General features: G+C 41.8%; 1 protein-coding gene across 1 annotated transcript in view; it reads right to left on the minus strand.

Annotated features, from left to right (window-relative positions):
* Window positions 1-5,692: 5,692 nt before the first annotated feature.
* Window positions 5,693-13,980, minus strand: part of LOC117488992 (low-density lipoprotein receptor-related protein 8-like) — a 130,116-nt gene continuing 121,828 nt past the window's right edge. Inside the window, 4 exon segments of the mRNA XM_034138206.1 lie at window positions 5,693-6,147; window positions 6,149-6,177; window positions 8,908-8,976; window positions 11,000-11,287. Coding sequence (XP_033994097.1) covers window positions 5,836-6,147; window positions 6,149-6,177; window positions 8,908-8,976; window positions 11,000-11,287 — 698 coding nt within the window. The 3' untranslated portion in view covers window positions 5,693-5,835.

The following is a 13,980-nucleotide window of genomic DNA, read 5'->3' on the forward strand; positions in this document are numbered from 1 at the left end:
GTGAGCACACACACACAAACTCCCAGCCAGGCTGCGGGTGTGTGTGTGTGTTCGGGCTGGGTTTTCGCTGTGTCTCGCTGTCTTGGAGACGGCCACTGGGCTCACAGGGAGGGGGGGGGGCAGGAGCTCCAACAAGCCGTTTAGGACAGAGAGTGAATACACATACTATACAGAGATGCTGTATGAGAAACCAATGTGAGTTTGGAAAATTGCACAATATAAATCTATTTTAGTATACCTCAACAATGGAATTATGATCAGTATAAATGGCCATGACATGGGACCTTTAATATAAAGACATTTCTGATCTTTGCAGATCCAAATACAAGCTTATCTTTGCAAACAAAGCTATACAAAAATATATTTATTAGATCAATTGTATGGGCCATAAGTATATGTTGAAAACTATTACAAATTCTATGTTTTCTTTTGTTTTCAGAATCGTACCGATCATTACAGTATATACATTCTCTTAGCAATTTTAAAGGAAATGTGTGTAAAATATACATGAAAAGCAAAATGTTGCATGGCAAACACTTGTAAGACAATACATTTTGGTGCCAATAAACCATCTTGCTAGTATTTGCTATACTGATGTATAAACTGCCTTTTAAAAATAAAATACCCAAAATCCGATTTGTTTTAAAGAGCGGAACATGCTCTTATGGTGGGGCATAAGAAACACATTCTTCAGCTTTGTTGCTGTAGCGACAAACCTGACCAGCAGGGGGCATGGCTTCTCCATTTTGCTATTATTAAAGACAGCCAATTCAAAAGCAGTACAATACATACAGAGAGCAACAATAAACATAAACCTGGAGTTCTAAAATGAGCATATCCAGGGGATTAGATCTAATCCCTTTCAAGTGTGTCAGACAATTATAAACATGACTCCCACAGAAGTGTACTAACTCCACTGTGAGAGAGGACACCATGAGATTCACCTGCAAACCCACTGTATGGCAGCTGGTATGACTCAGTCAGGCGTGAAAGCAGATGCGTTTTGAGTGGCCTTCCTCCTTCTAACCCCCTGGGAGACGGTAAGGGACGGAGGTTTTAGTTTTTTTCGTGCAAGGACTCAAGATTATTTTGGCGAGATAAGACAAAAAGGATTGAGTGGAGACGGGGAGGAGGCTGGGTTTCCGTCTCACGGAGCAAAGCCATCTCATTTCCCCTGAGAATACTTGCCGGCCTGGCTGAGTGACTGTCCTGGCGCTGTAATGATCCTGAGAAAATATATATCCTCAGAAGGAGAGAGAGAGATGGTTAGATCAAGATGGAATCAGCTGCTTTTCCATCACATTTATGATGAAATGCGGTATTGGCAGAAAAACACTTATCAAGTGACACAAGTAAGGAAATCAGTTTTGCTCTGCATGGATGACCCATGTTTATTGATAAACTAAGAAAGGGACAGTCCACCCAAAATCTATACATATTTCCCCTCTTACCCGAGTGCTATCAGTGTAGATGTTTTGGCGTTAGGTCCTGAGTTTCGAGATATCGGCTTTCAGTATAATGGAACTAGATGGCAGGCTTTGTGCCCAAAAAATATGTTTGAAAAACTCAACAGCAATATGTCAAGAAATAGGACCAGGATACTCAAGGTAATCCACAGAGCTTCTTGTGAGAAGTTTTGTGTAGGAAATATCTTCTTTCTAAAGTATCGATGCATGCATCTACTCATGGTCGAGGCTTTTCCAAGCTTCCTTCTGCGTGGTGATATGGTAGAAAATAGAAAATAGCTCCTTCTTGAAACTGCTCACAACAAGGTCTGTCTATTCTCTTGAGTAACATATATTTGATTTCTTGAAGGAGACATTGATGTAAAACTTTTCAAATGCCTTCAGCACAAGCGAAGAACCGTCTAGTTCAATTATATTTTAGAGAAGGCAGACATCTTAACATTTTGCAACTCACATCAAAACAATCTGCACTGAGTTGTATAGGGATTATGGGGTACTGTCCCTTTAAAGCATGTTTACAATATGTATTCATGGGTAGATATATGCCATGTGCCTGTTTTACAGATGCATTAGTGTAAAAACAGCATCCCCCACCTAAAGAGTCCTTCACGCTAGAGGGAATAAAGGTGTTCTATCTCTGTGTTCATCGTTGCCTTTGTGCTCAGTGAACACATATGACACCTATTGTGCTGCTGCAAAACCAACTGGACGAATAACAAATACCTATTACACAGGATCCCAATGGGGATTGGTACAACAATGAAGAGCTAAAAAGCATTTACCCTGCTTCAGTTTAATAATGATAATGGACTGGATTTAACCACGACTTTTCCTGGCTGCTGATGAATCACTTTGTAAGTGGATGAATGTGTAAAGCAGCTCAGTCAGAATGGACTCTAAACATGCTGTAGGAGCAGCTTCTTAAACGCTTCAACATGAAAAACACAAATTCATCAGCAATTCATTCAGTCGTTTTGCTGCTTCAGCCTTAATTGGCAACCAGCCTATAGCAGGTAAAATAAAGGTTAGAAAAATAAGACATTATCCTACATTTGAGCAATTTACACAAAGAAAAAGTAAACACACCGTACGTTATTAGCAGATGTGTTTGTTGACTTATAGGTGATATCTTTAATCCTGCATTTTCTGCCACTCTGGGACACAAACATCTCCCAATCACACACATTTGACATATATGTCCTATGGTTGTTAGAGCTAAAGTGTTGGCCTGTTTATAGATCCAGCAGACACGTAGCAATATCAGCATCAGCATTAGCATCACATTTTAGGCTGACCAAATGTATGTCTGTCCAATATCCACCAACACTTTTTGTCCATACTAAATCCTGAGGGAAATATCCAACTCTTTAGCTTCTCAATGCCCGTCTATGTTCACTAGCTAGCCCCTAATCTCTGAATCCATCAGCTACTCTCCTGACGATTATAAGCCTCTGAGGGCAAAAGCCAATATTTCCTGGGTTCTGGTGAAGCTAGCAGATATACGAGGCCAATGCTTCCTTTTCTGTGTCCTGCTCATTGTTTACAGTCCGATTTACAACTTGAGACAGGAGAATAGAGTTCGATTGTTTCACAAGTTGCCAATTTACAAGCTAATAAAGCGCTAAATAGCCAATAGGTTCCAAGATTGTATTTTGGCCATTGGTTCCTGCATTCAACCAAAGCATGCTCAAACGTGATTGGTCAATACTATTCTGACTAACTATATGTTCTGAATGCACCCAGGTTTTAATTTAGAGGTTAGCTACAGTAGTCGCTAACTTTAAATGGCTGTCATTAGGGTACTGGCAAATAACTGAAATGCTGACAGTTGGTTTATCATTGCTTTTTCACCAAAAAACGTCCAGAAACTGGTGCAGTGAACCGGAATCAAACAGAAAAAATGTCAGGCCGCAAAACCAAAACAAGCTTAAACATGCTTCAAGACTTCATACAAGTGAGGGGAATGGTTGGGCTTGGGAAGAATTCTCTGTGAGTTTGCCACACAATTGTCATTACACACATTTGACACATCGTTGTTTTAAAAGAATTACAAATAAACAACAAATGAAAGACTGAAAAATAAAAGGAAATTCAAGATAGCAGATCTTCAATGAAAGGGAATCATTTTCTTTGAGCAGAATGTTTGTGCAATGTATGTTTCATATTTGATATGTTGTAGAAAAAAAAAAAAAAAAAAAATCACACATTGAGGATATTTTCAGTCAGATTTTATATATCAATATATAGAGATATTCAAAAGTAATCCATTACAGAAAATCAAAAAGTGGAACCAGTTTGGTCTTCATACACAGTTTATCTTTGCATGTACAGTAGTTGGCTGATCCCTGTCTTTATCTTGAAAAACACTACAGGAGAATACAAAATAAATCAACCAAAAGGCACAAATAAACAAAAATGAATCATCTCCTTAATACTCAGGTTGTCGGGAATGGGACGCCATATTTTACGTGGGCAACAAAGAAAAGAATGGTTGCACAAAATAAGGACGCTAAGTGGTGCACGGCAAGAAAAACAACACAAACCACTTTGGTGGATTATTCAAATCTTTACAATCAGGGAATGCAGTGCTCTGCTGTTATACAAATAAATTAATATACCTGTCGACACTTTATCTAAAATCTTATGTACATCTTTTTCTTTTACATAATTGTATAATACATTATCAAAAAACCTTATGAAAACATATTTACAAATCAATGAATCAAAAAGCACCCTCTTCTCAAGTGTCACACGCTGTCTCATACACACACTGTCACACACATAAACTTACACACCTGTGTATTCACACACACTTTCACACACTGTTTCCTTACATGCAGTCCACATTACAGAAGGCATTCTAAGAGGGTTGTGCAACAGAGAGCATACAAAACGGTTCAAATATGGCTGTGGGATGAACATTAGCACTCGCATGCATAATAATGAACAAACACACACCCACACACACACTTTTAAGGTTTATAAATAGGGGAATGACGTAGCTAAACCAGCACATTTTTCTCCCCCTTGTTACATCACAGTCAGATTTTTTTGTTTTCCGTGGTTACATCACATGACAGGTCTTTTTTCATCATGCCACCACATGGCACCATCTAAACTGTCTGCTCTGATATCACAGATCTGAGTGGGAGGAGGGGAGCGGGCTTTAAAATCCAACGTGCTTCTGTGAGTGTGTGCGTGCATTTGTGTGTGTGTATGTCTGGGACAATGAATGGCTGCATTGTCAGCTGGTGAGCGATTATGCATGCTGTTTGTGTTTTGGGAGGGCGAGTGCACATTGTCTCCGTCCTCTGGAGAGCAGCGGGGTTTTGCCATCGCTGCGCCCCATGTGTATTCATGTGCGCATTTTGTCACAGTCAAAAGCGGGCGATCAAATAAAAGTGTAACACTCGAGGGTTTTCTCTCCACCACGTAAACGCTGCGGCCTGACTTAAAGCTGGAGTCTATTGCTTTATCTCAAACCATTTAACATATAAATAAGTCACAATGAGAAAGGACTTGTGCGTGAAAAAAATCCACTTTCCTTCTAACCGCAAATTCTCTGTTCTCTAAATACTGTTTGTCTTCTCTCCAATCCGCAAAACTCTGGGGTGTCAAATAAAAACATTTCCCCTTAAATCAATGCGGTTTCTCTGCACTCTGAAATAACAAATCACCCTTGAGAAGCTTTCCCTGGAACCAGAGAGAAAGGCCGTAATGTGGGTGGTAACCTTTCTTTAAAATCAATCAGGATGGAAAAAGTCTTACTGAAGGACACCCATGCAGGGAAATTGACAAAAGCCAGCTCCAGTAATGCGTTGATGACATTTGTGATCGATTCTAACGTGAATCTGTACAGATTGTCCCATCAACGCGGATACTGTATCAGTTTCAGAGCTTCTCCTTTCTAAACAGGTGTTCCAAGAACTCTGCGGCCAACCAGGAATAACACAAATTTAGAAAAACTAAACACAAAACAGGACCTCTCAGTAGCCACGTCACAAAATATACGACACACAGCACACTTACCAATGCAAGAGACTCAAAACGATGAAACAGTCTGACTCCGTATTCCAGTTCAGGTCAATGTCGGGTTCACGTTACAACACATTAATAACTAATTCTCAGCGTTTACCGGAAAAAAGTAGATCCTGCTCCAGCACAGGAAAGGTATGAAACATTTTTCTTAAAGAACCATGTCAGTCATTAATTTGGCTGTTTTTCAAATGGAATTTGGCATAGGAGTCAGGACTTGTCTGGACGTAACACTTGATGTTCGTACCTTCTACAAACTCAGTCCGTGTCCCCCTGACTCGCTGTGTGTGCGTGTGCCTGAGCGGCCGTCTCCCCCTGAGTCCTCCCCCGGGGGTCACTTCGCCGTGGAGAGCATGGGCTGCTCCGTGTACCAGTGAGTCCCCGGGTCGGGCATGCTGCCCCCCAGTGGCAGGGCGATGAACTGCGGGCAGGTGCCGCCCCCTGCTCCCACCACGCCCATGTTGACTCCTGGCGGGTACGGGTGGTGGTGCACGTGGTGTCCCATGCCGTCCGACCGCCCGATGTGGATCTCGTCCTCCTCGCCCTCGCCGGTGGTCTTGCGGTAGACGGGGTTGTCGAAGTTCATGCTCTTGGTGGAGTTGCTCCGCCAGTTGCGCCACACCATGTAGACCCCGGCACACACCAGGGCCGAACACCACTGTGGCAACGATAGGAACTGCATGCGTTTAACACACAGCGGCAGGGACAGGGGAAGGGGAGCGTTAACGAGGCAGAACCAGTCCATGGCGTGAAATGGGGGGCGGGGCAGGAATGCGGGGCACATATAGAGAGGCGTAGTCCCTCCCTTTCAGGGGGAGCTCCATGGGACCTTATTTCGGAAAAAGTATGTATTGAAGTCAATGGGGAGAGAAAGATTATCTTTCGATCCCGTTTGAATTGTGCCACGAATTACACATATGATGTTTGTCAATTTAAAAGATAATTTGCAAGTCAAAAAAATAAAAATGTGTCGTAAAACTGTGAAGTAACACTTTGTTTTGTGTGAAACCGCTCAATGAACTACATCTCCCGTCTCGCACCACACACCAAGACGGCCGTCACGTTGGCACATTTCACTTCTTTCTTTCAGAATGAGGCGAAAAGTATTAAAAGAGGTGAAAATCACTACAAGTCTGGGCATGTTGAGAGCTGTACATACACACAAGGGGAGTTAGTCGGTTCCGTAAGAGCCAGCTTGCGGGACCGGGATTCTGGGATTTGTAGTCTTTCTAGTTGCGTATTTTTCATAGTCTTATATTTCAACAGTTTTACGACAAACTGTGACTTTTTTGACATGGAAATTATTTGTTAAGATTGACAAACATCATATGTGTAATTCGTGGCACAATTCAAACGGGATCGAAAGATAATCTTTCTCTCCCCATTGACTTCAATACATATTTTTTCCGTAATAAGGTCCCATGAGTTGGAAGTAGATGGGCGGGACTTCGCCTCTCTATAGGGAGGTGTAGGGGGTTAAGAGAGGTTTTCTGTGCGGGTGGCTTCGCAACATCAAACACCAAGCAACAGATTTTAAAGACAGACTCTGAAGCAGCTGTGTAAAGCACTTTGCCGCCCAATGGGATCATTTCCTGAACGCCTAAAAATATAAAATATGTTGCACTTAACCAAATCGGATGTAATTAATATCAATAATTAATTAAGTTAACATTTACAAACATGAAATCAGTGTCGCATGTTAGTGTTTTAAATTGGCTAACATGATGCTTACAGTACGAAAACGTATTACGTTATTACAACTGACTTTCAAGTACCCACCAAAAAAGGAGTTACATGATTGGAACAAGTTATATATTTTGAAATCAGTCATTGGTCAATCGGTCATTACATTGATGGTCATGTTATTACTTAATTGGATTTAATTTATTTGTGATCAGGTTAAGTGCACATTTTATATTATTTTCAAGAAATGATGAAATTATCAGGAGCTAGGAGCGCTATAACTGGCCTGGCTTTGCAGCAATTTAGTTTTAAACTTTGCTTCAGGAGGAAAAAGTTTAACTATCCTGTTACATCACAATATCTGGGCAACTTAGCCTTAGCTAATGTCTCTTGAATAAGCATTGTGATTTAATAATGAATCATTAAATGACATCAATGAAGCACCAATAAAGATTATATGTTGTGTTTTTTCTCGTCTGTTCCCTTTATGAGGTATTTAATGAGAACAGTCTCTGTAAACTAATACTGCCTTTTTTTTTTCATTGCTTCAGCCAAGGGCAATATTTTCCAAACATAAATTATGTTTTTCTTTTTCTACCCTTCATTGCATGAACTGTTCTTTGGTTGACATTGGTTTTAAAAAAAACTTTCTACGGCCTGTACGGAAGGTAGGAAGGGCCTTGCTTGGAATTTGTATTAAACGCCATTATCTCAAAATCACAAGTTGATTATTTTGTTTACAATCTTTGTAATCTCTAGATAACAAGATAATCAACCTGCCGAAAACTAAAGGTTGTTTCCTCAAATGACTTTTAAGTTCATCAGAGTTTAGGACTGCCATGCTAGCATACATAGATTGGCGTCGACAACAATAGCAGCCAATTTAATCTGGACATGTTGGATCAAGGAGTGTCTATTAAGGATTTACACATGTATGCATCAGATTGTACTTGAATCAAGGTTTAACACAAGCAGAAAAGCCTCTTTTTTAAATCAGATTCAGGACAGTCCGCATCATCTACGGAGAAGACTTGCTCATATGCATATACAAACGTAAATCAAGGCATTAATTACACATTTATGCCCATATTTTCTGTTTTAGTAATGAATCCTTTCCAGCAGTCATGATTCAAACCAGCATCATTTACCCTATATCATGAGAAAACAAAATAAATATTAACTTGTGATTTGGAAATTGCGGTGTTAAAAACAAACTTCTCATGCAGGGCAGTTCTCGGCTTCCGTAGCCTAGATACAACTAGCAGTCAGTGAGAAATGATTTCTCAACTAACCATTTGCCTTCTTGCTGCAAAAAAGTGTGCAACACAGTGTGAATAATGACACACACACACACACACACACACACACACACACACACACACACACACACACACACACACACACACACACACACACACACACACACACACACACACACACACACACACACACACACACACACACACACACACACACACACACACACCACACACACACACACACACACACACACACACACACACACACACACACACACACACACACACACACACACACACACACACACACACACACACACACACACACACACACACACACACACACACACACACACACACACACACACACCACACACACACACACACACACACACACACACACACACACACACACACACACACACACAACACACACACACACACACACACTTCCGGGGACTTACCGATGGGGATGACCAGTCCCAGAACAGCCACTGTCAGGTTCTCGCCCATGAGGAAATGCTCTCTCCCGGCTGAAAAAAGAGGAAGAGGGTTAGAAAAGCGTGAGAGGGGACACGAGTGAGGAACGGGATATTAAATGTGAGGAATAGAGTGAGGGATAAGCAGGTGAGAGAGATAAAACTGTGAGGCGGGGAGTGGGAGCGAGAGACAGATCATGAAAAAGAGGTTGGAATGAAAATGAAAGTCGGAGAGGGAAATGAAGAGCTGCTTGGCATTTGTCAGTGTGACCTTGACTCTACCTCTGACCTTCCACATTTCATCCATCCATGCTCCATCAGGCTTCTATGTAACCTCACACTCATTTACATACCACATACTTTCTGACACACTTATTTATGTGCAGTTACACATGCCCTCGCAGACTTACAAACACCCCAGAGTCCACACAGAGCACAATTTATCCAAGGAAAGACGACATTTTTAAGGCGATAAGGTAGCATCCATCAGTCCTGTTAGAGGCTGTGGAGCGTGGTTGGTGGGGCGAGTAGATACCTCACCTAATGTCATCAATGAGGAGGAGGTTAGCTACACTATGAGTGTCAATAGGACTGTAGAATGTTGTGCTTGCAGGAGATGAGGTTGTCAGGTGAAAGTGCCCCTTCATCAGAGAATTGGACACCGTCTTTTGTTAAAGCATGAATGGGCTTCTTTTGAAATCATCCAGAGAAGCACAGAGGTCACAGGAAAAATGTGAATCACAACGTGCTGGATTTCATGAAGTGCTGGTAAGAATGTGATTTGATGTGAATACATTCTTACATATCTATTTATTATTCAAAGAGTTTTAAGCAGCATTTTCAGGATTTCAACATTATGAATTCACAAATAGGCCTGTCATTACGCACATTTAGTTTCTTACTTATTGTACTCTATCTTGATATGACCAGGAAAACGTTTACATCATAAACTTATTTTCCGATATTTAAACATGACCTTGAAAATGTTAGCGCTTTGAATTATTGTAAAATACTTGAACAGTACCTTGATAATATCCAGGTTCTTAATTTATAGTACAATATTTGGAAATGACTTAGATGATGTTATGAACTTATCTTAAATAATTTTTACGTTACTGACTTATTGAACGATATATGGACATGATGCCAGATTAAACAGGTTTTCCTTGACTTTTACAAGACTTGAAATGTGCGTATTTCTAGTATAAAAGAGCCAACGTTTGGGTTTTCAGGTATTGATGTTTAGGATATATTTATTTAACTTAATATTAAGTTGTTTGCATGTGTAATGTAACTATATTATTATATTGGTGGTATAAAAAATGGTCCTCAAATGTCAATAACACTAGGCGCTTTCACACCGGAGTACTTTTCCCCGTACTTTTCCCTTTTGGTTCCGATAGTTCCCGGGATTTTGCGTTCACACCAAAAAGAGAACTTAGTTTATGAGAACTTTTCCCCCCTTTTCAGTCCCTGCTAGAGAGGTGGTACTTTCCTGGGGAGAAAAAAGTTCCAATTTCTGATTGGCTGGGCGAATTGCAAACCACGCCCCGTACAACTCGGAAAGGTTTTGTGAAGCCGCCATTGTATTTGGTGGCATTAGCATTATTACCATTAGCATTCGCCCAGCGCACAAACGCAGAGAGACTAACTTATGGCAACACAAAAAAAAACATGGGAGCGGTGGAGATGAGGAGGTGTCGGCGTTCTGGCGATTTACTCGGAAGGCTTCAGTAGAAGCTGCTGGGAGTCCCAGCAGCTTCTACTGAAGCCAGTCCCCAACTCCGGGGACTTCCGGCCGGGGACTCCGGGGTGGCAGTATACGCCGTGAAGTTGTTTGCGGCCTGCCAGTAAACCCAAAGCAGAAGAAGAAGAAGTGACGTCAGCGGCTTCATTTACGTAATCTTCCCTCAGGGACTTATTCCGGTGTGAACGCGATCTGCTCTTTAGTTCCATGGGGGAACTGAGTGCTGGGAACTAAGTACGGCAAAGTACTTGATGTGAAAGCGGCTACTGTTTTCGCAACAATTGCTGGGACTTTGTATTGTCGTGTCAGTGCTTCACACAGCCCACTCACAGTGTTGCGAGACGCTGCTGTCCCCCCCCGGGGTGGTGGTCATCACCATCGCGGTGGCGGTGGAGTGGGAGCCCAGTGCCTTTGACGCCTGTGACGATAAAGGCTTGAGAGTGGAGAGGGGTGTGAAGGGCTCAGGGCCCCCAGAGGGAGCTGTGGTCAGGTGGGGGGTGGCGTCGGCCTGCGACACTCCTCCTGAGGGAGGGGGGAAGTCGTCCACATCAGTCGCTCTGGTGCCAGGTGTGAATCCAGTGGGAGGTGAGGATGCTGGTGTGTCGTTTCTTGGTGCTGCTGCATAGAAGGAAGAGGAACCATAGAAACCTTCAGCTGAGAAACTGATTTACTGATGTATGATTCATTAGAAACATCTAAAAACCTATTGACCTAGAGCTTCAATGCTTCCTTTTTATTTCCTTTAGAATAAGATATACGGGACAATCCTCTATAATATTATGTATATATTGCATAATGTGTTATGTAATCAGGTAGTATAATACAATCATACCTATTTGGATTCATCACGAGCAAAGATTTATTTTCACATTCCTTTTTTTATTTCCACCTTGGTATCATACAGCAGCCACTAATACTTCCTTTGTAAACACCATGACAACTTTCAGTCAGGAACATTCATGGAATACAACTGTCCTGGGATCTGTTTTAAGCAGCTGGCAGCATCATATATCCCACTGTGATGCCATACAACCAGAGATGTGGTCTTAGATTGCATAATGGTCCATATAATTGTATCCACTGCATTGTTGCTTAGCAACTATGTTTTTTGCTTACAGGTTCAATGTTGCTTTAAGGGGGCCTATTTAATCATTTATTATTCATTACAAATAAAATATTAAATAATCTTTTAAATGGGTTCTGCTGGCTAAGCTTGGTGCTAAATGAAGCCAGTTGTAACCAGGCAATTCTAACCCCAAACTACTTGTATAGCATAAAGTGAATATGGCAAAATGAACTTCAGAAAGACAGCAACAATACAAATATCTTCAAAAATAGGTAACAATTGTAAAGATGACGTATAAAAGAGGACATCTTTTGCTCATTTTCAGGTTCATATTTCTATGCTATGCCTCTACTGCAGTGGTTCTCAAAGTGGGGCGCGCAGAGGCATGCCAGGGGGGGCGCGAGAGACCAAGAGGAAAAATGGTTATTAAAAAAAAGAAGAAAAAAAAAAAAAATCATAATTTGAAAAATTATTGATTCGAAAATAATATGATACAGTACAGTACTATTACGTCTGGGTCTCTGTGTTTCATTAAAGCTCGGCTCTGTGTGTGTGTAGAACGAGCCATTTTGTGTGTGCGAGAGAGAGAGAGAGAGAGAGCGCACCGGTACCGGAGATCGTTGTTGTTAGCTTCTGGTGCTAGCGAGCTACGCTAACGGATATAAGGAGTTTTTACAACAACAAAGTGGAGGAGAGTCCTCTCCTGTCAGACTGAGAGGCTCAGGCCCCGGCTCCACGAGGACGAAAACGGGTTGAATCCGCATATTTCTCATGCGTATAGCCCTCTAAGCTCGACGACGCCGTAAGGGAAACGTAGAAAACAGACCCCGCAAACGACAACGGGTCCAAAGGTGGATAGATCTGGGAACGGAGCGCTCTGGGGGGTCCAACGGGGCCGTGGAGTCGCCTATACGGTCATTCGTTTTCATAGCCCCGCCTCTCCCCCGCAGGGTTGCTATCGTGCTCCAGTCGCTACTGACCATGCTACAGTTCTTTGTGCAACATCTACAGGAGCTCCTCCTTGAATTCAGATTATTTATCTTTATCTCGATATGGACATAAACGCGAGTGAAGTCTAATCTGACAGGACGGAGACACGCAGCTCCTGCCGCTGTGATGCAGCGGGAGCAAAACACACACTTCAAGTCAGATCATCACCCTTAGCTATTTTAATTACCTCTCAAACTAAACTAGTTATAAATATGTTCATTTTTACTGTCGGGTCACTCATTACAGGATCAGCTGCTGCATGAGACAGACACTGACGCTGTCAGAAGAGAGGAAAAAGAGACAGGCTCCGTGTATTTGATGATTATATATCATTATATCGTCGTTATTCATTTGTTTTAAAGTTCAATAAATAACAATGAAGACCTTTGACCGGCACTTTTATAATTTTGTCCGGAAGATTTAAACTTTAACACACGCTGACCGGCGAAAAACTCTGCCCGGTTCTGTCGGCCCCCACCGCGGAGAATACACAGAAGTGCAGCCATGACAACCATTCTTCTTCGCTGCTTTTGTGGAGGAAGTTGCTGCTTTTGTGGAGGAAGTTACAGCGCCACGTACAGGTTCGGCATATGTACTGCAGCTTTTCCAGCGTTTGGATGTAAACGGAGCCGTCTCGTGGAGCTTGACACAATCCGGTGTATATTGCGTGGGGACGGAAGGTTTTTTGCGGTTGCATTTGCGTTACTCCGATGCGTTTTGCCGTATTTGTCCTCGTGGAGCCGGGGCCTCAGTGAGCTAAAGGACTCTCTCAGTGTTATCTCAGTGGGTCTCAAATGTTTTGGTCACCATTAATGTAAACAATTATTTCCGAGGCACACGTTTATATGATCATTATAGTTACAAAAAAATAAGAGAATAAATGAAAAACAGGTATGAAATAGTAAAACAAGAATAAAGTTTAAAAGGTGATTTGTAAAATATCCATAAAGAAAAAGTTAATCTGTTTACAGTTCTGTTTCATATGGGTGTTGAGAGGTATCCATAGATCTCTTCATTTTGTTCTCAAAGTGCACCAGATTGATGCTTTTAACTTCAATATTTAAAAATAAATTTTCTCGGGGGAGCTTGCCCCCGGACCCCCCTATGTGAGGTCCACTCCCCACTTGTAAAAATAGCACTTTACCCCTGCTTACACCTATATGCCGTGAGCTGATTATTGAGCCTTCATTGTAACTGTCGCGGGTACACTGTGTATGTGCGTGTGGGGAGTGTTGCAGTAGAAAATTCCACTGTA

The sequence above is a fragment of the Trematomus bernacchii genome, unplaced genomic scaffold (assembly GCF_902827165.1).
Source record: "Trematomus bernacchii unplaced genomic scaffold, fTreBer1.1, whole genome shotgun sequence".
Classification (NCBI taxonomy): Eukaryota; Metazoa; Chordata; class Actinopteri; order Perciformes; family Nototheniidae; genus Trematomus; species Trematomus bernacchii.